We start from the raw sequence: 25,840 nt of genomic DNA on the forward strand, positions 1-25,840 counted from the left end.
TTTTAGGGAATGGGGAAAGCCAGGCTGGGGTCTAATGCTGGGGGTGACCCACACCTCCTTCTTCCGGCACCAGGATATCTGTGTGTGTTCCTAGGGGAGCCCTAGCCTAATAGGACCCTGCACCATCACTACAGCAGAAACAAACAAACAAAAAAGATGGCCTGAGTGGGCCATGGAAGCCAGCAGGTCCCCACACTGCTCCAGGATGCCTGGGTCCCTGGAGAGTAAGTTTGACAGTTGTGCTTAGTCCATGTCATCACAGTGGCTAGTGGCACTGTCAGGGCTGGGGTCTGGTTGTGTGACCTCCTGCGGACCCCGGATTCGGCTGACCGCGTTGATCCCTGGGGAGGCAGATTCTGCCCTAGGGGCTGCTGGGCGGGGCAGGGGCAGGAGCAGCGGGGGAAGGCCCCGCCTCCAGGGTGTGTCCAACTTGGGCGCCTCCTAAAGGACCGGGCAGGGCACCCGGAGCGCGTGAACCTGCGGGTCGGGTCAAGGGGTCGAAGGTGCAGCGCGTAATCCAGGATCCGAGCAGGCCGTGAGCATGGCGTCGTCGGGGTCGGTGCAGCAGCCTTGGCTGATGCTGCTGATGCTGCTGATGTTGTTGCTGGCGGGCGCGGCGCGGGCCAGCCTCTACTTCCGCTCGGGCCAGACCTGCTACCGGCCCCTTCGCGGGGACCAGCTGGCTCAGCTAGGGCGCAGGTGGGCGCGGGGGTTTTGCCTAGGGAGGAAGAGGGTCAACTTCTGGGCCAGACGCGCGACCCCTGCCACCTGGGACCTTGCCTCCCTGTGGGTCACCCTGCCTCCTTAGGCCTGGGAAGCACAAATCCCGTCCCTTCACATCCGGGGAGCTTTGGTGTTTGTAGATTGGGCAATCCTTGCCTCAGGCCCTGCTTGGTGAGCACTAGTTTACTTCTGAGAGGGTTCTGCCGGTGGCTTTTCTGGCGATTAAGGGCCAAGTTCTGAAACTGCCACATTTTGGGAAAGGGAAGATGACCACAGGAGGACTGACTGGGTCTGTAGCCCTAGTGGGGGCAGTGGAGGCCCCAGGTGCTCCAGGGTTGATTTGCATTGCGCTGACCTCTTTCCAGGACCTACCCTCGGCCGCATGAATACCTGTCCCCTTCGGATCTCCCCAAGAACTGGGACTGGAGAAATGTGAACGGCGTCAACTACGTCAGTGTCACCAGGAACCAGCACATCCCACAGTACTGTGGTTCCTGCTGGGCCCACGGTAGCACCAGTGCTATGGCAGGTGGGTGGCCTGGGGCTCCATGCCAAGCCCAAGGCAGGGCCAGTCCCCTAGCCAGGTAGGTGGCTGCCCTTCACCATCCAGGCTGCCTCTAGAAGAGCCACAGCCCAGGCTTACAGGGGCCCATGAATCCGTGCTAGGATTCAGCCAGAGTGAGGTGGCCATGTCATTCTGGAGTTGTCACCTGTGGGCCCTCTAGGGCCTCTGTGAGACAGCCTTGGACTGGAACCTGGTGACAAGTGGCTCCCAGGTACCTTCCCTACCTCTCCCCCCACCCCCCCGGAACTTGTGACTTCAGCCATTGAGGTGGAACCAGCGGTACTAAATCACTGAGCTGATAGTCTGTGGGGCAAGGAAGTGAAACTGCCTCTTGGTAGCCATTGGTATTTGGGATAAATATGTTCCTGGCTTGAAATGGCCACCAGCTCTGTCACTTGAACCTTAGCCTGGACACCAGGAAGAGGAGAGAGACCTACTGAGGCACACACTATCCACAAGGCTGCTGCGGTTCTTCCTTGGTAGAGGAAGTAGGAGCCAGGAAGTGACAGTTTGTCATTAACTGTAGACTCAGTGTTATCATCTCCAGAGGTGGTCCCTGGAAACAATGGGGAAGGGACTCTCCTGGCCCACAGGCAGTGTCCTATCGCTTTTTGGCTGGGTTGGCTTTAGGTGGAGCCTGGGTTGAGGATTAGTAACAGGAAAATGGCAGTACTAATACCTCCAGGGCTTATGTGGCCCTCCTGCCTGCCTGCCTGCCAGTCAGTGGGCCCCTCTCCATTCCCAGAAGAGTCAGAAGACTCCCTGGTGAGATGAGTGACAGCTGGGGTTCAGCTCACCAGGTTGGGCTCTCTCTTTAGGATGAGGGGTTCCTGGCTGAGGCCAGTCTGTACCCCAGAGCTAACCCGGTGTAGCTGTTGGCGCCTTGTAGAGTCACCTCTGGTGGGCTGGTGCATATTGCTGACCTTTCAGGAGGAAGAAAGAGGGTGGGCTGAGAAGTTCAGCCCGGAATGTCAAGAGGTGCTTGTCTGGCAGGTGGAAGGGCTGGGGTGGGGGGCTGACAGCCATAGCAGATGATCAGAGCAAAGTCCAGAGCAGGTAGGGATAGGGTGGGAGGGCTCGGGTGGGGGAAGTGAAAAGGCCTTCTCAGCAGAGCGCAGGGTGGGGTGAGGGCCATGGGTAGTGGAAACAGTCAGTGGATCTGCTGAGTGAGATACGTGAGGAGGATGCAGAACATCGCAGGATGGGGAGGGACACCTGGAGGCTGTGGGGCCTCGGCTCCTCTCAGATGGGTGTTAGACTCTGCTGAGGTTGCACCTTCCCCGTTAGTAGAAAGGAACGTCTCTCGGAAAATGGCTGCTTCGTTCTTTCTTCTTAAGTCTCTTCACGTCTTCAGACGCAGCAGTCAAAGCCTTGCTTCTTTCGGTGAGCAGACGTCGAGGGGGACTTCCACAAGGCCCTGGCCATGTGCCAGCTGTACAGTTTGCCTTTCTCCATCTCTGGGTGGCTAAGCATCCAAACATCTCTCTCTGAGGTCGCCTGTCGTGACACGAGGTCATCTTCATCCCTTTATGAGTCACGTTTAAGTAGGCGACCAGGAACCCTATGTCCCACCCATCACTATCCTGTGGCTTGTTCCTGTTGGGTTATCTGGAGCCACCCCACCCCACCCCACCCCATCACCCCACCACTTGCTCTTCTCTATCCTTGAGCCCTCACCAGCCTCACTCTACCCCCTTTTCAGTTCTGAGCCTCTTGAGTCTGGCTACCAGGCCTCCTTCCACTGGGGTGAGGTGAGGTCTTCCCTGGACCACACTGTGTCTCTGCCTCCGTACTAGCCATCCCTAGTTTCTTTGCCGCCCCGCTTCCCACACTTCTGAGTTCCGTGGTCCCAGTGTGACCTTTTCCTAGACTCACTTTCGTATCCATCTGCCACTACCCTCTGGCCTGCATTCCTGATTCCTCCAGCCCCAGACGTACAGGTCATCCTGCCCACCTTACTCACCAAATCAAGCCCATCCTTCCCCTGAGGACACTCAGACAACGCGTAGAGGTTGTCTGACTCACCTTACGTTCCTTCTAGAAACCGGTCACAGGTCCTTTCGTGGTCTCATTGGCCCTTAAAGGTGGGACTGGGTGGTGTCTTTCCCAACATCCTGGCTCCTGTCTGGTCTCACAAGAGATTCCTAGAATAGGCCTGCTAAACGCGAGTCCCATCAGGGTTCTTTATATGATACCATCTCAGGATTCCACTAAGACCAAAGACAGGTTCTTCTCTGACTCCCAGAGCCTGCACAGTCTGGGTCGTCCCTCCTCCTCTTTCTCCTCCTCTTCTTCCTCCTTTTCATCCTCATCCTCGTCCTCCTCCTCCTCCTCCTCCTCCTCCTTATGCTACCAGCTGAGGCTTAGTTGCCTTACACTTCTCTCCTCAGTTACTTTCTGTTGCTGTGAAGAGACACCATGACTGACTGAGGCAGCTTATGTGGTTGGGGGCTTGCTTAGAGTTTCAGAGTGTGAGCCCGTGACCGTCATGGTGGACAGCGTGGCAGCAGCCATGGCGCTGGAGCAGGAGCTGAGCACTGACTGACACCTGATCCGTGAGCGTGAGGCAGAGAGCCCTGGGCTTGGTGTTGGGCCTCTCAAAGCCCAGCCCCGTGGCTACACATCCTAATCCTTCCCAAACAGTCCACCAACTAGAAACCAGGCGTTCAAATCCTCGAGACTGTGGGGTCCATTCTCATCCAGAGATGACCATCTCCCAGGCTGCCCTGCGCCGTGATGTTTCCCCAGAACATCTCCTTGCACTCCTTTACTTCATTGACCTGCCTCCTGTACCGGGGTACGAGCCCCACAAAACAGAGCTTGCTCTTGCTGGCTTGCTTCTATTGTCCGTGTAGTGCTCAGCACACAGCAGGTATGAGTGGAAATCTAATAGTGAGTGTGAAGGGAGCTGAGGCAGACGAGGCAGAGTCGGGTTGTGTACATCGGTCACCTCAAGAAGCCTGCAAATTGAGAAGCCAGTGGATGGGTCAGGTTGAAACTAGACATTAAGTCAGGTATAGAAGACAGCCAACCTCTACCAGCGGGCCGCAGCTCAGGTCACCAGAAGGGAAGAGGAGAGGCTCTCAGTAAGCCTTGAGAGATACGCTGTGAGATTGAATGCAGAAGAGGCATCCCAGCTGTTTCCAAAAGGCTGAGGTGGCCCCTTTGCTGGCCGCTCTCTGAAAGAGGTTATCGAATGAGGATGGAGAAAGGGTTTGGGTGTGTGGGTGGCATAGAGATACCTTGACAAAAGTAGCTTGAGAGACCAAAGAGAGGCACGCAGGGAGTGGTGGATCCCTGTCTCACAATGCGGAGAGGGAAGGTGTGGGGCCGTTGGCCTCTGGGAAATGCACATCTATGTGCTTCAAAAGGCCCCTCGTTGGTTGCTGGGGATGCAGAAGGAAGGGGGAGCCGAGCTGGGGGTTAGAAGACGGGAGGGATGGGCCCATGTGCCTTGGATAGCAAGGAGCCTGTTTGTTGTTGGCATAGGAAGTACATTCTGGGCACAAAACGGGGTCTCAGTGATGGCAAGGTGAGGTCTGCTTTTGAGTTTTTCAGAGAGAAGCCCTCTGAGGTGATCAGGTGTGTGAGGGCAGGGCGTAGGAGGGATGGTTCTAGAAGGTTCCGTGCTAGGTAGATGGCAGCCTTATGGGGCAGGAGCAGAGATGGCTCAGGGCTCATGTCTATAAGATGGAGGGAGAACGAAGATAAGCCTTTGCTTTAGGGGAGCAGTGGTTAAGGCTGTAGGAGTTGGGGTGTGGGGTGCGTGCTTGGTGGTGTGTATAGAACTTGAGAGTGAAAAGCAAGCTGGTTTCCCAGGGTGCAGGCCATCCATCCATCCCCTGGTGGACGTGGGCCAGGCACGTGAGCACTGCCTGCCGCAGTCTGACCCCTCACTGGGACTCGTCTGGCTCTCTGGGCTGCGCTTAGCCCTGGGGGTCCCCCACCCCCACCGCACCCCAGCCTTCTCCACACAGTCTGTGTCGGAATTCTTGTTCCTCACCCAGGTGGTTTTGCTGCCATCTTGTAGTGCTGTTCTATCAGGTTCTTCCTGGGACCTTTAGATCTGGCCCTGCCTCAGGGTCCTTGGAGACAGACACATGGACATCATGGTGCCCGAGGAAGACCAGAGAAGGTCTCTGAAGCCACCACAGTTGAGCTGAGGCCTCCACGGATAGAGGGACCGGTGGGCGGAGCCCTGTGGCATTTTGGGGGGAGCTTCCTGCTGACCAGAGTGCTGACTGTTGCAGACCGCATCAACATCAAGAGAAAAGGCGCATGGCCTTCGACCCTGCTCTCGGTACAGCATGTCATTGACTGCGGCAATGCTGGCTCCTGTGAAGGGGGCAATGACCTTCCAGTGTGGGAATATGCCCATAAGCATGGCATCCCCGATGAGACCTGCAACAACTACCAGGCCAAGGACCAAGGTAGGCCCCACGCCCAGGTCCCCACATTGTCGTCCACCTTCTCTTCCTTGTTCCAAGGGATGCCCAAGTCTCCTCCACCCCCCCTTCACCCCCCCCCCCCCGCTACATCTGTCACACTGTGGCTGGGATGCTGAAGAGGGTCGGGGTGGAGACTACAGCCCCCAGGAAGAGCTGGGTGGTCCATGGCACTGGCTCCAGGCTTACCTGACGTCATTCTGAACATGGTGGGGTTAGGGTCCTTGCTGAGTTCAGCATGGAGAGATACCAAAGAACAACTCCAGACTGGGGGTGTAGCTCTGTGGTAGAGTGCTTGGCTAACGTAGGTGAGGAACTGGGCTCAAGCTCCTGTCTTTAAACAAACAAATAAAAGTAAATCAGAGCAGCACCCCTGCAGCCAGGGTTGGGTGTGTGGCGTGAGTTCTCTCACACCTGGCGTTTGGATGGCTTCATAGGCCTTTTATAGGCAGCTGGTGGAAGCATCCTTTTCCCAGGATCTGGAGCAGACAGCAGGGGTGTGGCTGCTTTCTGAGCTGCAAGCTAGCCAGCCCACCTGAAATGTAGCACTGACCTGTGCAGACCATGAGTGAGCAGAGCGTACTGGTCCATGCTTGGCACATTCTTTTTGGGGCTCATTTCCTTGGAAAACAAAGGGAAAAAACCTCCCAGACCCACACTGTCCTTCATGACTTTAACCTTTGATCCTTAACCCTCCCTCGTGGGTAGAGCAGGATGCTCTAGGGGACCTCAGAAGGTGCCCGGAGGGCATTTGGTGGCTCTGTACCACCCCTGAGGATGGTGTCCCCTGCCTACCTCATGGGCCTTACTTGCAGAGAAAGACTTCTCCGGCCTAGTTGGCTGAGTCCTTTATCCTGGATGGACAGTAGGACAGTCACCCCACCACCACCAGGGGGACAGATGCAGGGTGAGGAAGGCAGTGGGCTGCTTCGTGGTAGCTTGTGGGGGCCTTATCCCTTCTCCTTTTAGACCGGCACCCTCCAGCTGAGGCTAGGCCTCTCTGATCCCCAGACTCACAGGAGCAGGGGTCATCAGAGCCACTGAACTGTCTCCTCTGTGTAGGAACAAACATGCCCCCAGAGCCACCATGTTCCTGGTGGAGCTCACACTGGGCACTGGTGTCTAAGGATCAATTAAACTGACAATGTAATCCTCAGGGAGTTTGCTGGCCCAGGGAAGGATCTGGACAGATGAATAGTTACAACACAGAGGTCAGCCTCAGGTGTGTCCCTCAGTCTCCTCCACCTTGTCCTCTCAGTGAGCCTGGAGCACATCCATCCGACTTCCTTACCACCCACGCCTGTGACTACAGACAAGTACTTTCATGTGACTTTATGTGGGCATTGAGGATTTGAACCCAGGTCCTTGTGCTTGCAATGGCAGCCACTTTACTGACTGATTTCCCAGCCCCTAAACCTATTTTTTTTCCTTCATTAAAAAAAAAAAAAGAGTACATTTATTCAGCAATAATGATACATCTTAGAATTATAACAACGGTGAAAATAGTAGGTTTGTGAGCATTTCAAAATTCCCATCATGCTACTCTCTTACAATAAATCACTATTCCCAGGGATTCTCAGAAATTCCAAAATTAGGATTATTCTCGACATACCTTCAGCAACCTTCACATTCTGTTATTTGGACAGCTAAACTTTTTATTTAACAAATACCAACCAGTTTAGTCGTTCTATTTAACGAATACCAGCCAGTTTAGTCATTCTTAAAAGGACTATACCTTGCAAGAGTGTTCAATATAAACGTATTTACAATTCAGATCCCCCAGTGAGGCAACAGCCCCTTGTGAATTCACATTCGGACTCTGCCCATCAAGGGCGCAGTTTGTATTAAAAACATGATTCTTCTTTGAAAGAATAAAGGACTTACATGGACTACCTACATATGTGATGCGATTAGTGAGCACTTTGTCCCCTTTTAAAATGATCTCTCCTTGTTCTTCATGTTACACTATACACGTGTGCATTTGTTTACTTCCACACATGTGTGTTACAGGCTAGGTGCTACATATGAAAATGAACAGGGATTTTTCTTTCTGAGTTAGGATCACTTGGCTTAATTTTTCATACATGCAAACCCCATTCATTCTTTCTGCAGATTTTGTGCTTTCAGTTTTCTTCAGAATAGTAGTCCAGTTCTATACACACACCAGGTTTTCATTTCCATTTGCACAGCAGTTTCATACCAAGTCGAACACGGGCGTGCAGACAACCCTATGGCAGGGCTTGAGGTTCCCGGGTACACATGCAGGGTGAAACAGCTGGGCATGTGGTAGCTCTATTTTTAATTTTTGAGGACTTTCCAAACTGATTTCCATAATGGCTGTATGAATTTGCACCCCCACCAGCAGTGAATAAGGGCCTCTTTTTTTTCCCCCAAAATCCTCTCTTAACATTTGTGGTCAGATTTCTGGATGACAGTCATCCTGACCCGGATGAGGTGGTTTCTCAAAGTAGTTTTAATTTACATTTCCCTGATGACTTGATAACTAGAAATATTAAACACTTTCTTTCTTTCTTTTCTTCTTCTTCTTCTTCTTCTTCTTCTTCTTCTTCTTCTTCTTCTTCTTCTTCTTCTTCTTCTTCTTCTTCTTCTTCTCCTTCTTCTCCTTCTTCTCCTTCTCCTCCTCCTCCTCCTCCTCCTCCTCCTCCTCCTCCTCCTCCTCCTCCTCCTCCTTCTTCTTCTTCTTCTTCTTCTAAGATTGTTTGGGGACTACGGGCTAAGATTATTGTTCGACTGTGAGTTCGTTCATAGTTAGAGTTTGCCAGGCAGAAGATGAGTGATGAGGTTAGGCCGAGGGCGATTATTAGGGTTATTGCCCCTATGAAGCTGCATGGTGTTTGGATTATGACTGGTGCGGTAACTGGTGCTGTGTGGCTGACTGAGAAGTAAGCGATTAGAGACTTTAAGTCTGTTTGTCGGAGGCAGACTGAGCTAGTTATGATTATTCCCCATAATGACAGAATAATGAATGGGTATGATGTGGATTTTGTCACTGGGTCCAGAATAATGGAGATTCGTATTACGCCATAGCCTCCCAGTTTTATTCGGATCGCTGCTGGAACCATGGACCCTGCGAGGGGAGCCTCTACATGGGCTTTGGGCAGTCACACGTGAACCCCGTATCGTGGCGTTTTGGTTAGGAATGCTAACATGCATGTTAGTCATAGAATATTATTCGATCATGTGGTGTGAAGTGTTTGGTTGTTGAGAGATCGGATAATAAAGTTTAAGGTTCCTATTGAGTTTTGGGTTGTGATTAGGGCGATGAGAAGTGGGATGGAGCCTACTAGGGTGTAGAAAAGGAAGTACAACCCTGCGTGTAGTCGTTCTGTTTGGTTACCTCATCGTGTAATGATAATAAGTGTGGGGATTAGGGTAGCTTCAAATCTGATGTAAACTATGATTATTTCTGTTGCAGAGAATGTAATGATTAGAAGAATCTGTAGTAAAGTGAGTATGGAGATATATAGTTTTTTTTTTGTAAACTGGTTTTTCTTCTTTTCTATGGTTTTGACTAGCTAGGAGTATTAGGGGCAGGAGTCAGGTTGTCAGGATGATTGGGGGGGTAGAGATATAGTCAGAGAATAGGGAGGTAGGAAAGGTTGTATAATTTTCGCTTTGTCATAAGAGGGTTAAGCTTAGCAGGCTAATTATGAAGTTGTGTGATGTTACGTTAATTCGTATAAATTTATTTTTTGATAATCAGGTCAGGGGAAGGAGTATATAGTTGAAGCTATGATGATTTTTAGCATCGTAGAGCATTAAGATTTTGTACGTAGTCTGTTCCGTATGTATTTGAGACTTTTACTAGTAAGGCTAGGCCGACGGCTGCTTCGCATGCCGCGAATACTCGAATAATAATGGGGATGGGGAAAAGGTTATTGAATTAGTGTTTAGGGAAGATACGGACACCATGATGAATAGGGAGAGCATTATTCCTTCTAGACACAGTAGTGTGGACATGAGGTGTGAGGGGAATATTAGAGTACCTAGGAGTGACAGGAAAAAAAGCCAGGGTTAGATTAATGTAAATAGGAGACATTTGGTAATTATGGTGGGGGCCATAATCTAATGAGTCGAAATCATTAATTTTATTTAAACTAATTACCAACTATTCTGTCCACTCTAGGCCTTTGTGTGTTCGTTCGTAGGCTAATCCTAGGGAGAGAATTGGAATCAGAAGAAATGCATATAGTATTATGTAGTGGATTTTAGGCTCAGGGGATGGGTAGTAGTAGTGCGAGTTCTAGGTCGAATAGAAGGAATGTAATGGCTACGAGGAAGAATTTTATGGAGAAGGGAAGACGGGCTGAATCAATGGGGTCAAAGCCGCATTCATAGGGGTTTGCCTTTTCTGTATAGACATTAATTTGGGGTAGGCAACTATATTCAGAAGGCAACTATAATTAGCATGAGTGACAGGGTAATGTTGACAGTGATGGCTAGGAGTATGTTAATTACTTTCTTCTAGTTTAATCTAGATCTAACTAATTGGAAGTCAGTTGTACTTACTATACTAAGAAAGCATGAGCCTCGTCAGTAGATTGACATATATAAGAACAGTCATACTACTTCTACCGAGTGTCGGTACCATGCTGCGGCTTCAAAGCCAAAGTGGTGTTTTGATGTAAACTGGAATTTTATTTGTCGTAAGAGGCAAATGGTCAGGAAGGTTGTTCCAATAATTAGGTGAAGTCCGTGGAACCCTGTTGCCATGAAGAATGTTGATCCGTAAATTCCGTCTGAAATAGAAAACGGAGCTGCTGCTGCTTCTTCTTCTTGTTGTTCTTGTTCTTGTTCTTGTTCTTGTTCTTCTTCTTCTTGTTCTTCTTCTTCTTCTTCTTCTTCTTCTTCCTCTTCTTCCTCTTCTTCCTCTTCTTCCTCTTCTTCCTCTCCTCCTCCTCCTCCTTCTTCTTCGAGACAGGGTATCACTCTGTAGCCTTGGCTGTCCTGGAACTTGCTATGTAGACCAGGCCTCAAACTCACAGAGATCCTCCTGTCTCCCAAGTGCTGGGATTAAAGATGGATGCCATCATGCCCAGACCTACGTTCAAATATAGTTTTGACCATTTGTGTTTCGGTTTTTGTTAACTGTTTATTCAGTGCATGTGGCCATTTGTTGACTGGCAGTTTTAGTTTCCCTTGCTATTTAATATCTGCAGTCCGTTGTAAATTCTGAAGATTCGCCCCTTGTCTGCAGTGTAGCTGATACGGTTTTTCTCCTGTTCCGTGGGCCATGCGCTCTGCCGAGTGTCTCCTTGGCTGCCAGATATTTGATTTCCAGGTGCTCCCGTCTGTGCTGTTTGTGTTCGATTCAGAAAGCTCTGGCCTACACATGTATCTTAAGGGGGATTTCCTAGATTTTTGTCCTGAAGTTGTTTTCAGGTTTTAAGTTGAAGTCTTTGGACCCATTTGAATTGGTTTTTGTACAGGATGAAAGGTAAAAACTAATTTTATTTTCCTTAAGTGGACATCAAGTTGAATAGGCCTTTTTCCAATGTATGGTTTTGCCTTTGTCATGAGTTAAGGGGGTTAGATTTGTCAGGTTTTTTTTCTCCAGTTCTCTGTTTTGTCTGTCTGTCTCTCTGTCTCTCTGCCAGAACCAGTTTTTGTCACTATAGCTCTGTAGTGTAATTTGAGCCCAGGTATTGTGACACCTGTAGCAGTGTTCTTACTCCTTAGGGCTGCTTTGGCTATTCCTGTAAAGCAATCCTGATCCTGCAAAGGCAAGTAACAAAGGACGTATTTCTTTGAATCACACATATTGGCCTGTTCAGTCACTAGCCAGCAGTGGAATCATCGGGTTACATTTTAATAATTTCATTGCACTCAGCTTTCAATTACAGCATGCTGTGAGGCCCTCCTCCAGCCTCTGAAGGAGAAGGGCAGCTTTGGAGTGCCCACTATGTACTAATCAAAGTTTGCTCTCTGCTCTGGGAGAGGCTGGGGTGGGGGGAGGCTTTTCATCACGCCTTTGCAGCTGAGAGGCACGCATAATTAAGCAGCACCTGAGAGCAAGATGCCTTCCGCTCTCAGCTAATGAATGGAAGGCTAAATTAGAAAACTGGAGAGGATGGGGTGGCCTTCATTAGTGGGCTCATGAGGAGATGGTGTCATGCTGACTTCTTGTGTTGTAGAGTGTGACAAGTTTAACCAGTGTGGGACCTGCACCGAATTCAAGGAGTGCCACATCGTCCAGAACTACACCCTCTGGAGAGTGGGTGACTACGGCTCCCTGTCAGGCAGGGAGAAAATGATGGCCGAAATCTACGCCAACGGCCCCATCAGGTGAGGCAGAGTCCCCTCCGGCCCGCACGCGCATGCACCTTGTTCACTGTTCCCACTTGGACGGTTAAATCCTCTACCTTCTGCGCCTCATGATCGTCTTTGCCTGTAAAGACTGTGGCTTTCTCAGAAGCAAACAGGCGCTATGATTATATTAGCCAATCTGCTCCAGGGAATGTTTGTGTAAGCTGGGTAGAGAAGCTTCCAGAAAACCTTCTGTGAGTCTGGATGTTGGTGGGGCCACTGCAGCAGGACTCAGACCACTGCAGCCCAAGGCAAGAGGGCTGATGTGCTTCTTGAACTGATAACTGATACCGTTTGGCTTTCCTCAGCTGCGGGATAATGGCAACAGAGAGGATGGGTAACTACACTGGAGGCATCTACGCTGAGCACCAGGACCAGGCCTTTATCAACCACATCATCTCCGTAGTTGGCTGGGGTGTCAGCAGCGATGGGATCGAGTACTGGATTGTCCGCAATTCATGGGGCGAACCTTGGGTAAGATAGTTTCCCTTTCTTAAGGCCAGACCAAGGAGTCCACGCCCCTCAGCTGAGTGGAGGGAGAGCTGGCTACAACGGTCTCACCAGGACACAGGCTGCAGCTGCCCTGTGCATTACTGGGTGTTTAGCAGCCTCTGAGGTGCCAATGGCTCTGCCCAAGCCCCAACCTGAGCAACCCAAAGGGAGACAGGTAAGGCTGGGGCCACATGGCCCTGGTGGTTGGTGGTGACCGGCTGCCCACCCCTTGGGGACCAGCTCACCCTTGCTCCTACAGTTATGCTGTTCAAGGATACTTTTGAGTTGGGTCAAAAGTCCAGGGGAGGGAAACTGCTGGTTTTGGTTTTTAGGACACAGTGTTAATTATTTCAAACACAGGAATACCCTGAAATAGAGCAAAATGGAAGATGATAAAATGTCAGCCATATTTACTGAATGGCCGTATGTCGGGTATTAATAGGGAGACCGTCACATGTTTTCTTACATTATTTAGCTGCCTGCAGAGCACCCTCAGGTCAAATATTAACTGAGAGGACCAGATCACAGAGTTCTGCTGTTCATGTGGGGGCAGAGGACCCATGCAGACCCTCAGGTTGTGCAGGGCAGGGCCCAGGGAGGGTGAGCAGGGGCCATGTCCTGAGGCACTAATGTGGCGTTGTTCTTGCTCCTCACAGGGTGAGAGAGGCTGGATGAGGATCGTGACCAGCACCTACAAGGGAGGGGCAGGTGCCAGCTACAACCTGGCCATCGAGGAGGCCTGCACATACGGGGACCCCATTGTTTAGGAAGCTGTCTCTGGAGGCCGCGTCGTGACGCTGGACAGGAGGGGCCGACTCTACACTGGACACTGCACAGCTAGAAGCAGCGCGGTGCACACGACGAGGAGCAGGGTGGGCTGCAGAAGCACAGAGATGGTAGCCACACCTGCACCTCTGCTTGTCGGACACCTGGAGAAGACAGCTGTGGGCTACACCACTCAGACTTGTCACCACTGGAACCCATGGGGGGAGGGGGAGGAGAAGCAAATCCAGACTGCCTAATTGCTGAGTAAAGTCTCTGGTTTCACCCAAGCACCAAGCTCGTGCACTTTATTTACATGAGAACAGCACATAAGGACACACAGCTCCCAGCCCAACGTCACTCTTGGAAATTTAAACAAAATAACCTGCTCTCTGGGCCACAGGTAGAAAACTTACATAAACTCTAAAGTAGTTCAAGGAAGCTTCCCAGCTGCAGATTCCCACTACCCAGAGGCCCACTGGGTTCCTCCCCAGAGGAGCACACACCTGACTCTGGCATGTGACATATGGTGCAGGGACACACAGAGGTAACACAGAGGGGGCTGTCCACGACAGCAGCTTCTCCCGGGCACTGCAAACACAGTCCTTTTGAGAAAAGCTGCCTGCTCCTCCCAGCAGACCCCACTTCCAGGAAGCTGGTTGAGCCTCTTCAGTAAGCAGCTTCCGGAACGAGTCCTCTAGTCCTCCTGAGCTGGCCCAGAAGGGTCGGCCTCAGCTGTGGACGCTCAGTTCACCACGATGAAGTTAGACTTGCAGTGGGCTGTACAGGAAGGAACACATGGCCACTGCGCTAGATCAGGTGAGGAGTGAGGTGGCCACCATGGCAGAGGGACGTTAGAGGGACTTACCAATAAACTCTGTCACGGGGTCATGCTCGCCCTCTGCTTTGATGGTGCCCGCAATGCTGTCATTTTCCAAGATGGGAAGGAAAAGTTGTACAAAATCTGAGGTATACGGTGGGGCAATGACGTCCAGAACCTAGTGGGGAGACCTCAGGGTTACTGCACTTGCTGCTGCGGGGCAGACACTCAGCAGCAGGCAGCGAGGCGGCAGTCGGTGTGAGATGGCCTCCCCAGGGCTTCCCTGGAGACAACACCCCCAGCCTTCAGCTCTAAGGCGCAGGATGTAATGCAGAGGGCGTAGCAGAGGTCCCACAGGAGATGTGCACGGACGCCAAGAACATGGACCTCAGGGTTGGGAAACACATGAGTGACATCAAGCCAAGAGGACTGGGCTAGTGGGAAGAGCCAACAGTGAACCCAACAGTGCTGCTGACCTCAGTGACAAAGTAGCGGATGAGGGAGATGTCAGTGTCCAGCTTCTCCAGACATTTGCGGATGTAACTGACCACAGGAAGCACGTAGCCGCGGCTCAGCAGGTGGACCATCCTGTCAAGCAGGGTCTTTTTCAATTCGAGCTGTGGAAGAGCAGGGCCAGGGGAGCAGGTCAGAGCTGCAGCTGCAACAACCCCAGCCCCGAGAAGCCCTGGGGTACCACTCACCTGCTCCATCACATCCAGCTGGGAGTGCTCAGTCTCAAAAAGCTTAACAAGCAGCTGCAGAACCTGGGGGTGCAGGAGCTGGTGGCAGGTGCTGATCTGTGGACAGCCAAAAGAGCATCACCGAGGCGCCTGCCAGCTGTCTGGGCTGACAAGCAGCACCCAGGCAGTATACCCAATGTGGCTCTGACTGCCCATGGGGACGCCACTGGTTAGGTTCTAGGCCTTTCTTCCCTTAACACTTGATAACACATCTGCAGTCAGAGAAACTAGGTCCTTAAAAGGAAAAGCCTCACTCAGGACACAAAGCACCAGCTCTGAAGAGAGCGTCTACTGACCTCACTGATAAAGGTGACAGGCGCACCAGCACAAAGGTCCAAGACACACACCACTACGAACCTCCCAAGTGGCCCTTCCACCTTCTTACCTCATCCAACAAGGCCAGGTGAACCGGAGTGTGATCCGTCTGCAGCTGGAAGTACCTTGGTTCCGACACGGTCCAATCTACCCATTTCAGCACGCCCATGGCCACCACTGGAAACCTACGGGCAGACAAGGTGCAAGGCTCCCTTCACCAACAGTGGGAAAACGACAGCTGACATATGCCAAAGAGCAACGAAGGGCTGGGAACCAAGAACAGACAATGTCTGGGGACGCAGGGGCACCCCTTCACTCTGCCCTGCAGGAGTGGCTCACGGTGGCAGTGGCTGAAGAGATCAGCTCCTCTGAGAAGGGATTTGATTCTCAGGCCCTTCAAACCGCTCCACTCACTGCAAAGGCAGCAGCCATCAATGCGAAGTGTGGAGCCTGGCAGCCTGGACACAAGTTTATCTTTACTTCAGACCCTTTCTTGACCCCCCAGGAAACGGGAAAGAGGCAAGCCCCAAGAGGGCGCAGGCCCTAGGTCACACTTCTGCACTTAGTCACAAACAATGTTTGTTGGCTTCATCGTCGGGTTACAAATGAACCCTCTCTTCCGATCTGCTTTTCTAATTCTCAGTGTCCTCTCTTGGTCTGCTCTGAGGGTCTGCCGGACACACTCTGGCCAGCTAGCACCCGAATGGCACTCCGGCTGCCACAGCTCCGTAAGGTTCCGCGGGGCTGTGTAAGCACTCCCGGGGCTGCAGGGATGGCGTCACCCACCTGATGCACTGATAGAGCGTGCTCAGCTCCGCCACCAGCTCGGAGGCCCCCTTATTCTCATTGCAACACAGGTTGTGCACAGTTTCCACCGCCTTTGACGTGGACTTCAGCTCGTCCTTGCCAATGCTAACCCGCTTGTTCTGAAAGCATACAAGCTGGTGAATGATGATGCGAGCGTGCCTTGCTGTGGGGGTACCCCAGCATGGCTCCCTTTCTCCCCAAGTCCCTTTCCCTGTCTCTACTGTCCAAAGTCAACTCAGCTGTCAAACTGCCCATCCACGCAGCCCACAGAAGGCAGAATCAGAGGCAGCTTCACTCCACTAACCACTCCCATGGTTAAGAGATGCCACCGGCTCCTGCAGGCACAGAGCATTCCCGGTGCTGGGTAGGCTCGAGACTTGCTGCCCCATGCCCACAGTACCTTCTTCCAGGTCTCGACCACGCTAGCGGCGTAAGCCAGGATGTGGATGTACTTGTGCTTGTGATCCTGGTTGATCTTGGCCCCTGGCTTGAAGAGGGACTGCATGAACAGGTCCAGGAAGGCTGGCACCCGGATCTAAGAGGAGGCACAGTCAGGAGTGGGCGGGGCACGGAGGCCCTGGCTTTGACAGGGGAGCTGGAGGAGAGCAGGGTGGAAACTGACAGCTCAGTAGCACAGGATGGACTGTGTGGGGAAACATTTGCCTAGAATGTGGCAGCCCCTGGCTCAATGCCAGTAGTGCCAGAACGGAAGGTTGGGAGGAGGGCTTATGCTGGGTGTAGCCATGTCTGTAACCCCTAGCACACGGGGAGGCTGGGGCAGGACACTAGCTGTGTTCGAGACTAGCCTGGGCCAGAGAGTGAGCCATTGTCTCTAACAACATCAGTATTAACTACTTCAGCACGGATCAGTATGCATGACCTTAAGAAAACGAGGGGACCTTGGAGGCGTCCCCAAACCACCTGGCATGGGGTGCCCGGATTCACACAAGCTTACAAGTTCCACAGGAGGTGGGTCCATGCTGGTGAACATCTTGAACAAGACCGTGATGTCTGCAGGATTCAGTGCTCCCCTAGACAGCATGGCACCCAGCGCTTGGCAGGCCCGGGGGTAGGAGGCAGCTGTGCCCAAGGCCAACGTGATCTGACTGGCATCATGGCCTCTGGTTGGAAAACAACGCATGATCACTAACAGCTTTCGCTTTTGAACATGAAACTGAGCTGGCAGGACAGGACCCCTGTGCTTTCCCACAGTTGTCATGCACTCCTGAGACAACAGCCACAGTGAGCTGCGAAGACCGTGATGTAGCTGCAGCTTCCATGAGGGAGACATACACCCCACACACCTCAACAGGCCTTAGACTCATGAGCAAGCAGGCCCCTGGAGACCAGGCCTGGGCTACCTCGTGGTCAGCACATCCCTGCACATTCAGCCAGCCTACCAGAACAACTGTGTCCTTAGCAGAGCAGCCACCTTCAAGGCCGACAGGCCTGGGGAGTAGAAGCTACAGTGACTTCAGCTCCACAGAGAAGGCTATGAACTGACAGGGAACTGACGGAGCTGGAGGCTGAGCTGTGGACCTAGGACTAGGGCTTTCTGAGGAGGGGGAGGCACACAACAAGCAGAAGCAGGTCTCACTTCTCCTGGGCGAAGCGCTGGACTTCTTGGGCGACTCTGCGCACTGCAGAGCCACCCTGTTCCTCTTGGGCCAGCACGGACATCATGGCCTGTGCAAACAGGTATGTGTGCTCCCCATGGCACACCATCTTCTAGAAAATTCCAAGAGACAACATTCAGGTTACAGTGATAGAGGCAGACAGAAGAGGTTTTGGCCAGGGGTTTTCTGACCTGGAGAAGCTTTACAGAGCAGGGATGTCTCATACTCAAGACACCTGAAAGCAGCCAGGCCCTGTGCCGGAGACTCTGAGGGACTTACTGCAAACTCAGGGAGATTTTTCTCAAGGTTTTCTTCTCCTCCATCCAAGATGGTGGCTAGAGAGGTCCGAAGCACTCTGGAGAACACTTCCAACTGCTGGCAGGCTGTAGACACACTGGTGATCTCCCCCTGGTAACCCGCATCTGAAATGAGCTGCCACACAACCCAAAAGCCAAGGGTCAGCAACGGGGGCCCCAGCTTTCAGGGTGGTTAGCCAGTCACCTGTCTGCAGTGAGCAAGCCAAGCAAGCACTGGTCTCGATGCCCAGCTTTCCTTGTGCTTCCTGATGTGCCACCTTCTAGGCGGCCGCTTGCCCAGACCCACGGTGTCTCCTGGGCCTTGGTGTCTGAAAAGAGGCTGACAGGCCAGGTCTGCCTGAGGCCTGTTAGCACACATGCACCATCTAAACGCCGACGTGCCCAATGCTGACGCAGTGCTGCCCTCGGCATGGACACAGATTCTCTGCTTGCCTTGCTCAGTGTGTGACTGACGAACGGGAAGGATGGAAACCCCACCATGGAGAAAGACGACAACAGAGCTGACCTCCATCTCCTGGACTCTAGGGCTCTCCCTACCTTCACCGTGAAGTTGAGCATCAAGCAGTCAGGATGGGCTTCAGCCAGCTTATAAAACAGATCTCTCCATGTGGTGTGTGCAATCATCTGCTCAAGCCAAGCTGGGGTCTGCCAGAGACAAAGGGCAAGGCCAAAGACTTCACTTTAGTCTCATTCACTCCAACTGGAAGAGATGGTGGGTGTCCCCAGCTCTGGGAGAAGGCGGGCTCGTGGTGGCCAGTCAGGGGAATGGTAGGCTTCATGAAGACCCATGGGATGTCTCACGGAAGCACGTGTCCCCTAGAGCCACACCAAGTATGGTTGACTGTGCTCACCACGCCCTGTGCCCTTGGCAGGAGACAGAAATGGCAACTGGGACAGCTGGAGGTTCTGCCTACCATGGTGTAGGGCACCATGAAAATGTGTCTCTTGGCTCCGTGTGTGACTGATGGATTGTGCCACACCAGGGTCTCATGGCTGCTCTCTGCCATTGCCTGAGCACAGTGGGGCTCCCAAAGCAGACAGTCACTTGAGACTACTGGCTGGCCCTAAGGCAACGTTTCCTACACCTTTCTTCTCCCTCAGAGGCAGACCCAGACCAGAAACCCCAGTATTTATACACACTCTGTGCAGCTCCAAGGTTTCCTGGGAGGCTGATGCTTGTCAGTGCCTGTTTCTCAGAGGACCCTAGAAGCCTTCTAGCCCCAGGCCTGACACCCCGCCTGCAGGAGAGGTCACTGGCCCTCTCTTGGCCTCAGCATCGGAGGCTTCCTCACCTCTCCTTCTTCGGTGAAAATAGAATCTGCTTTCCGAGGGTCAAAGTGCTTGATGAGCAAACTCTTCAAGTGGTTTTCCACAGTCTCCTGCACCTGCACCGGCTCAACACCTGGGAGAGAATGGAGGCTTTGCCAGCAGCACACACCCTCCCCCACAGAAACAGCATGGCCTGTCTGCCGGTGACGCAGAGCTCTACTGACTACAACAGTGGTGAAGACTGTGGACCCTTAGAAATAGTTTCTAGGTCTAGTGTTAATACCCCAAAAGAAAGAAACACAGGACAGAGTCCCTGAGATGTTTACCCCTGCTGTGTGGCAGCCACAAAAGAGACATCTTCAAACCCTCACTCATCAAAGATAGAGGGCCAGAGCAAACAGCTAAGGGGCTGGAAAGTGCACTCTGCCCCTGTGGAGAGAGCAGGTGCAACCAGGAGCAACACCAGGGTCCAGTCACCCTGACAGCGGCAAGGCAGCTGGTTTCCGGACAGTGCTTGAATGACGTCACTGTACCCAATTCAGTGGATTTACAGTAAGGCTCTGTTCTGATCACATTAGCTAAAAGCCATCCTCAGAGCCAGTCCTAAATTACCCATCATTTAGTGCTAGCTGTAACTGGCCTCTTGAAAAGAAACCCTGAGCGCACACTACGTCACCCTGTGAGTCTCGGCTGGAGAAGCAGCTCGGCAAGCATCCTGTTTGTAGGGAGCCTGTACACCCCAAGGCTGACTCACAGCGCAGAGCTAAGCACACAAAGGGGAGAAGGAAGCCAGGAAAGCTCAGAAGGCACTACTAGTTCATCAGCACTGTAAGGGCCCAAAGGTCTCTTGAAGGAGATGAGTAGACCACTGGGGAGATGACTCAGTGCTTAGAGTGCTTGTCATGCAAACATGTGGACCAGAATTTGGGCGCCCAGGACACACGCAAAAAATAGCAGGTGGGCATGGTGGCCCACCTGTAATTCCAGCACTCAGAAGGCAGAAACAGGGGATTCTCAGAGCAAGCTAGCTGGTAAGACTAGCCGTATCGGCAAGGCCCCCAGGCTTGACTGAGACTCTACTTTAACGAGTAAGGTCAAAAATCATACAAGTAGAATCTCAAACTCAACCTCATACTTCCATACACATGCATGCATGCACGTGCACATGCATCCCTACACCCACATGCATGTACACATACCCACACACATGCGTGTATACACATACACACACGTGTGTATACACATACACACACATACACACACACACACACACACACACACACACACACACACACACAGCCAGAACAGGGCCCACACCTCCCGGCACCTGTCTGAATGAGCCACTCGGCCAGCAGGTTCACCGTCTGGGCCACCGCCGTATAGTTCTCGGACAGGAGCTGGATGACGTTTTCTGGAGACCCTCCTGCCTGGAAATACCTGGGAGGAGCAAAAGGGCTCTTACATCGAGCAGACACAGGAGCTGGGGTGGACAGGAGGGAGGGCGGAAGGTGGTGGGGTGGGTGGAGGAGTGCGGTGCGGAGGGAGGGGGTCCCCCCATGAGTGTGCACGTTGCTCCCACACCTCTTCAGTGTGTTGAAGATGGAGGGCTCCATGATGTAGTCCCGGGTAGAAAACTTATGCAGACATTCCTGCTGCACCTCGGCATCATCCTCTCCTTCTCCAGAATCGTCCTCCTGCTGCTGGGAAAGGGACAAGCCTGGAGAGCGTTCCTCAACACGAGTGCTGCAGGCCTGCCTTAGACGTGTGCAACGTGTGCAAGTGGCAGCTTCAAAGGGGTCAGGAACCACGGCAAGCAGGCTGTATGGTGAGCCCATGGTAGCCAATAGTGTCCACCACGCATAGCATCCTCTTTAGACCAGGCACTCATGACGCTACTCCAGTCAGGACTTGTGAGGAGGCCATGAGCTCCAGGGCCAGCCACCACTGCCTCACCACATGTGCTGCCTGATGGCTGCTCTCCAACAAAGACTAGCAAAGTGATTCTGGAGCCCTCGAGTCACACTTACAAAGTCAGGCCTGGCTGGACACCACCACAGGCTGAGCCCACACAGGCTGCCTGACTACTAACAACAGCATGGTGTGCTGGACTGAGTGACCCCAGGTCTGTCTGTCTGCAAAACTGTCATCATAACAGTAAGCAGATACTCTGTAACAGTGACTGCACTGAGTCTGGGAACCTAGAAAATACGGGAAAGACATTTCCATGGAAGGAAGTCACAGAGTAAGAGGCCAGCCTCAGGCAACTGACAAAATGAGCTAAGAGCCAGGCCAGGGACCAGCACAAGAGCCAAATTCAGTCCTCTTCCTGTTCTTGTAAATAAAGCTTTATTGAAACATGATTCTATCTACTTTCATGCATTACCATCCATGACCATTTTCCCCAAGCTGGTTGGTAAGTAGCCGTGGCACAGCCCCACACAGCCTAAGATACACACGCACTGTGGTTCCTTTTCTTTTCTTTTTCTTTTTCCCCCAAGACAGGGCTTCTCTATATAACAGCTCTGGCTGTCCTGGAACTTGCTCTGTAGTCAGGCTGGCCTCAAACTCATGAAGATCCACCTGCCTCTGTCTCCCAAGTGCTGGGATTAAAGGCATGCGCCACCACCGCCTGGCTAAAATAACTTTATTTTATATGCATTGGTGTTTAGCCTGCATGTGTGTCTGTGTGAAGGTGTCAGATCGTGGAGTTATAAACAGCTGTGAGCTGCCATGTGGGTGCTAGGGATGGAATCTGGGTCCTCTGGAAGAGCAGACAGTGCTCTTAACCGCCAAGCCATCTCTCCAGCCCCACACCGTAGTTCTTGACAGGAGCTTTGCCCCAGAGGTCTGGCCTCTGAGAGCAATGTGCCGGGGGCCAGACAGAGTCTGCTGACTTCACTCTGACGACAGGAGTGTGCTTTGGCCTGTGTCTGTAAAGGGTGCTTGCCGAAGGCTAGGCTTCCCCCTGAGAGCCGCTAGCATGTGTCGGCATTGCCAGGCTGTTAGCCAACGCAACAGTATTTCTGACATCAAACCATGCACCTAGTCACAGAGCTTGACCGTCCCAGATTCAAGCACATTAACACTATTCTTTCCACCCAAGAGTCCAACATGACTCCAAGCTCTGGAAGTCCAATGGATCCTGTCTTTCCCTGGAAACAGACAGGCCCACAAAACTCTTAAGAAAGGACTCCTTCCGTCACCCACCTGTCACTACTGTTCCTCCTCTCACACCCCTCCCACACTTGCCAGCAAGACCACCATTCCGTCTCCCATACAAGGGCCCAGTTTGGCTCTTCTTTCCTCTTCCTTCTATCTTGTGTGCTTACTGTAGCAACTCCTCCACACGCCTCAGGCTGTCATCCCTTGAAATTACCTCTCACGTGGATGCTACCCCTCATTACGTCACAAATCTCATCTAGCTGCTTAGCTTCCGATTTCCCTCAGTGGGGAGAAAAAGGCCAAGCTTGAGTGTGACTCTGCCCTGCTTAGCTGTGCAACTCACCCACTGTCAGGCCCGTGTGCAACCTGCAGCCCAACCAGTCCACCTACGGCTCTCAGCTTCCATCATCCCGACTCAAAAGCACAGTAGGCGCCCTGCACGTCTTCCTGGCCCCCACCACACCACGAAAGACGACGGACGCAGCGCTCCAACTCCCTGGACTTTCACGCCTCCCAAGTACAGTCGGAGACCGGAGGTGAAGGGGGTGCGCATGTGCAGGGCTATCTAGTGCTTTCACACTGGACTGTAACACTGCTGTCCACAAACGTTGAGTCACATTCATAGTGACCTGTCACAGGTTGGATAGCCTCTTTCAGTCTCATTAGTGTCACACAGGTCAAGCCAAGGTCATTAAGACTGAAATCCCAAGCCAGGCGTGGTAGTGCACACCTTTAGTCCCAGCACTTGGAAGGCAGAGGCTGGTAATCTCTGTGAGTTCTAGGCCAAGGTCATTAAGACTGAAATCCAGAGCCGGGTGTGGTGGTGCACACCTTTAATCCCAGCACTGTGAGTTCTAGGCCAGCCTGGTCTACAAAGCGAGTCCAAGACAGCCAAGGCTACACAAAGAAACCCTGTCTCCAAAAACAAAAACAAAAACAAAACAAAACAAAAGACTGGATTAAGTGGAGTGCAGGCCAGCCCCTGCCATTCCTAACCCTCACCAGGCATAAAACATAGAAAACAACCACTAAGCTAATCCACAGGGTGCTTCCCTGTGTCCATGGGGTCTGCTGACGTGTTTCTGTGTGTACATTCAATGCTGGATGTCTTCTCTAGCCAGTCGCCTCTTCGCCCTCTGAAGGTCTCTCACTGACCCAGACTTCACTGATCAGGTTCAACTGGCTGGCCAAGGAGCTGCGGGGACCCACAGACAAGTGCTGCTGTGTCTGGCTTTTTATGTGGGTACCAGTTTCCAAGCTCAGGGCCTAATGCCTGGGTGGTAAGCACATCACTGAGCCGTCTCCCACAGCTTACCTTCCTCTCATCTGGGTGGCCTCAGTGACTGAGTCACTTGATGGTAACAGACACAAAGGACCTCATTCCGAGTCTCCGTCCGTCCGTCCGTCCCTCCCTCCGTTATGGCTCTGGGCAGGTTACTGAGTCTTTCTGCCTGACTTCACATGTGAGTAACACTCAATTCAAACTCTAGAACTGGGTTCCCAACCTTCCTAATGCTGCAACCCTCTAGTACAGTTCCTCCTGTCTCGGGGACCCCCCAATTAATTATAAAATTATTTCCGACGCTACGTCCCAACTGTAACTTGCTATTGTGAATTGACAGGCAGGACATCTGATGTGCAACCCCAGTGAAAGGGACGGTCAACCCCCTCCCCGCCCAGGTTGAGAACCATGGCTTTAGAGCCACAGGATGAGATATCACACGGAAGTGCTAAGCCCTGCATCCAAAATAGCTAACCCAGGCTCCATGTATCCTCCACAAGGTCGCCCAAAGGATGTAGGATGCTCTAGCTCACAAACAGATGCACAGAGGCTCAAACAAGCCCTGCTGCTCAGCACCTTCCAGGACGCCTGGAGGCTGCCACCGATGACTGACAGACCCTGTTCCACCAACTACCCACATAGGACTTCCCCCAGTTCCAGAAACCCCTCTCCTTGTCTGCATGCCCTCACTGCACCACAGACCGCTCCACAGGTATACCTAACCCCACCCTATAGTCATTCAGAGCTCATCTTGCTTCCTGTTAAAAATAAAAAATAAAAATAAAAAGGAAAATTTCCAGGCTTGGTGTACACCATCGGAAAAAATACAGGACACTTACGTCTATCATATGCCTGGTGGGTCTCCGCTTTCCTAACCCCCGTGTTTTTGGGACACTGATGGTGCCACTCCCCCATCTGTCACCCCAACCATTAAGACTTAGGGCTGTAAGAGCCTTCTTGCCCTGTGCTCTACGGATGGATGAAATCATCCAAAAGTGGAGGAGGGATAAAAGTTTGGATTGCCCAGCACCAGGGAGTTCCCCGGGGTGCTGCTGGAGTTTGGAGTTAAGAGTTTGTTCACGGTATCACTCTTGTTCCTTGGAGTCTGTCCTGCTGCTCGGGCCAGGGAGGTCCCCGAAGGCCTCAGTGCAGTTCCTGGGCCCGCTTCCCTGGAGCCTGGGCTGGGAGGTCAAGGAGTCAAGGGTCAGCAACCCAGCTGTGACCCCAGCGTCCACGCCCCCGTACTCGGGTCTGGCCGGCGCAGGCGCCGCGAGGACAGAGTACCGGCTTCCTGGCTGGACGCCTGCTGCCCTCTCACCTGGCCACCGTCCGCCTCTTCGCCCCACTCTGATGCATTCCCGAAGTAGTCTTCTGCCATAATTGTAGCCGGCGCGGGGCCCGCCATAGTTGCCGCGGGTCCTCACTGCGCGTGCGCGGGACGCGACAGCTGGAAGTGCGCGTGCGTGGTCCTGGGCTGCGCTCCCGGGCCTCACTTAAGGCTCAAGAGGCGGAGCTGGCGAGGGGCGTGGCCGTGTATGGGGCGTGGCCTATGCTTTGGCTTGCTAGACAGAGGGAACGCCTTAGAAGGATCTTTGTAAGGCCGGGCGTGGTGGTGCCAGCCTTTAAACCCAGCACTCGGGAGGCAGAGGCAAGCGGATTACTGAGTTCTGAGGCCAGCCTGGTCTACAAAGCGAGTCCAGGACAGCTAGGGATACCTTGTCTCAAAAAACTAAAAAAAAAAACAAAAACAAAAAACAAAACAAAACAAAACAAAAACCAAGGATCTTTGTAGAGCAGGACTGAGTGTCAGCTCTAATCATCTGCTTAGAAGATTTCCAAGAACAAAAAAAGAACATTTCCAACAAGTCACTTGTTTCTCTTTTCGAGACGGTCTCACCTGGAGTTGCAAGCTGGCCTCAAGTTGCTCTGAAGATCTCGAACCTTCAATGAGCTTAGCTTTGCCTGTCTGGTGCCGCCACCAGCTGAGCACTGGTCCACTGAGGGTTCACGGAAATGTTCTGATTTCTTTTACCACCAGCAAAAAGGATTCAGTGCAGCGCAGAGAGAAATTTAAAGCATATTCCCAGTGGAGGAGGCCCTTACAGCCTACAAAAGCCACGGCTGGGCGCTGGAATTGAGAACTCACTGGAGACCTAGCCTGAGGATAACTGGATAGGATTCCTGGCAGGCAGGTAGCC

General features: G+C 52.4%; 2 protein-coding genes across 5 annotated transcripts; one reads left to right on the plus strand and one right to left on the minus strand.

Moving 5' to 3' along the window:
• The first annotated feature begins 420 nt into the window (after positions 1–420).
• CTSZ (cathepsin Z) lies at positions 421–14,095 on the plus strand. Its single transcript, XM_084774386.1, has 6 exons — positions 421–699; positions 1,089–1,252; positions 5,539–5,718; positions 11,889–12,039; positions 12,369–12,534; positions 13,209–14,095. The coding sequence occupies exons 1-6, from the start codon at positions 542–544 to the stop codon at positions 13,317–13,319; spliced, it is 930 nt and encodes a 309-aa protein (XP_084630512.1). The 5' UTR covers positions 421–541; the 3' UTR covers positions 13,320–14,095.
• Positions 13,590–25,137, minus strand: NELFCD (negative elongation factor complex member C/D). 4 transcript variants are annotated; one of them, XM_084774385.1, is made up of 15 exons: positions 24,961–25,136; positions 20,780–20,895; positions 20,526–20,635; positions 19,222–19,331; positions 18,467–18,574; positions 17,892–18,044; positions 17,594–17,724; positions 16,952–17,117; positions 16,397–16,531; positions 15,976–16,115; positions 15,260–15,374; positions 14,836–14,931; positions 14,611–14,751; positions 14,183–14,312; positions 13,590–14,094 (listed from the first exon to the last, which is right to left on the minus strand). In XM_084774385.1, exons 1-15 carry the CDS (start codon positions 25,045–25,047, stop codon positions 14,060–14,062), a joined length of 1,773 nt encoding a protein of 590 aa, XP_084630511.1. In that variant the 5' UTR covers positions 25,048–25,136; the 3' UTR covers positions 13,590–14,059. The 4 variants fall into 4 exon arrangements, with proteins under 4 accessions (XP_084630511.1, XP_084630510.1, XP_084630508.1 ...); XM_084774384.1 differs by having other exon boundaries at positions 20,780–20,898; XM_084774382.1 differs by having other exon boundaries at positions 14,611–14,931; positions 20,780–20,898; positions 24,961–25,137.
• Between the last annotated feature and the right edge of the window lie 703 nt (positions 25,138–25,840).

Source organism: Acomys minous (assembly GCF_964271855.1).
Source record: "Acomys minous genome assembly, chromosome: 3".
Lineage (NCBI taxonomy): Eukaryota > Metazoa > Chordata > Mammalia > Rodentia > Muridae > Acomys > Acomys minous.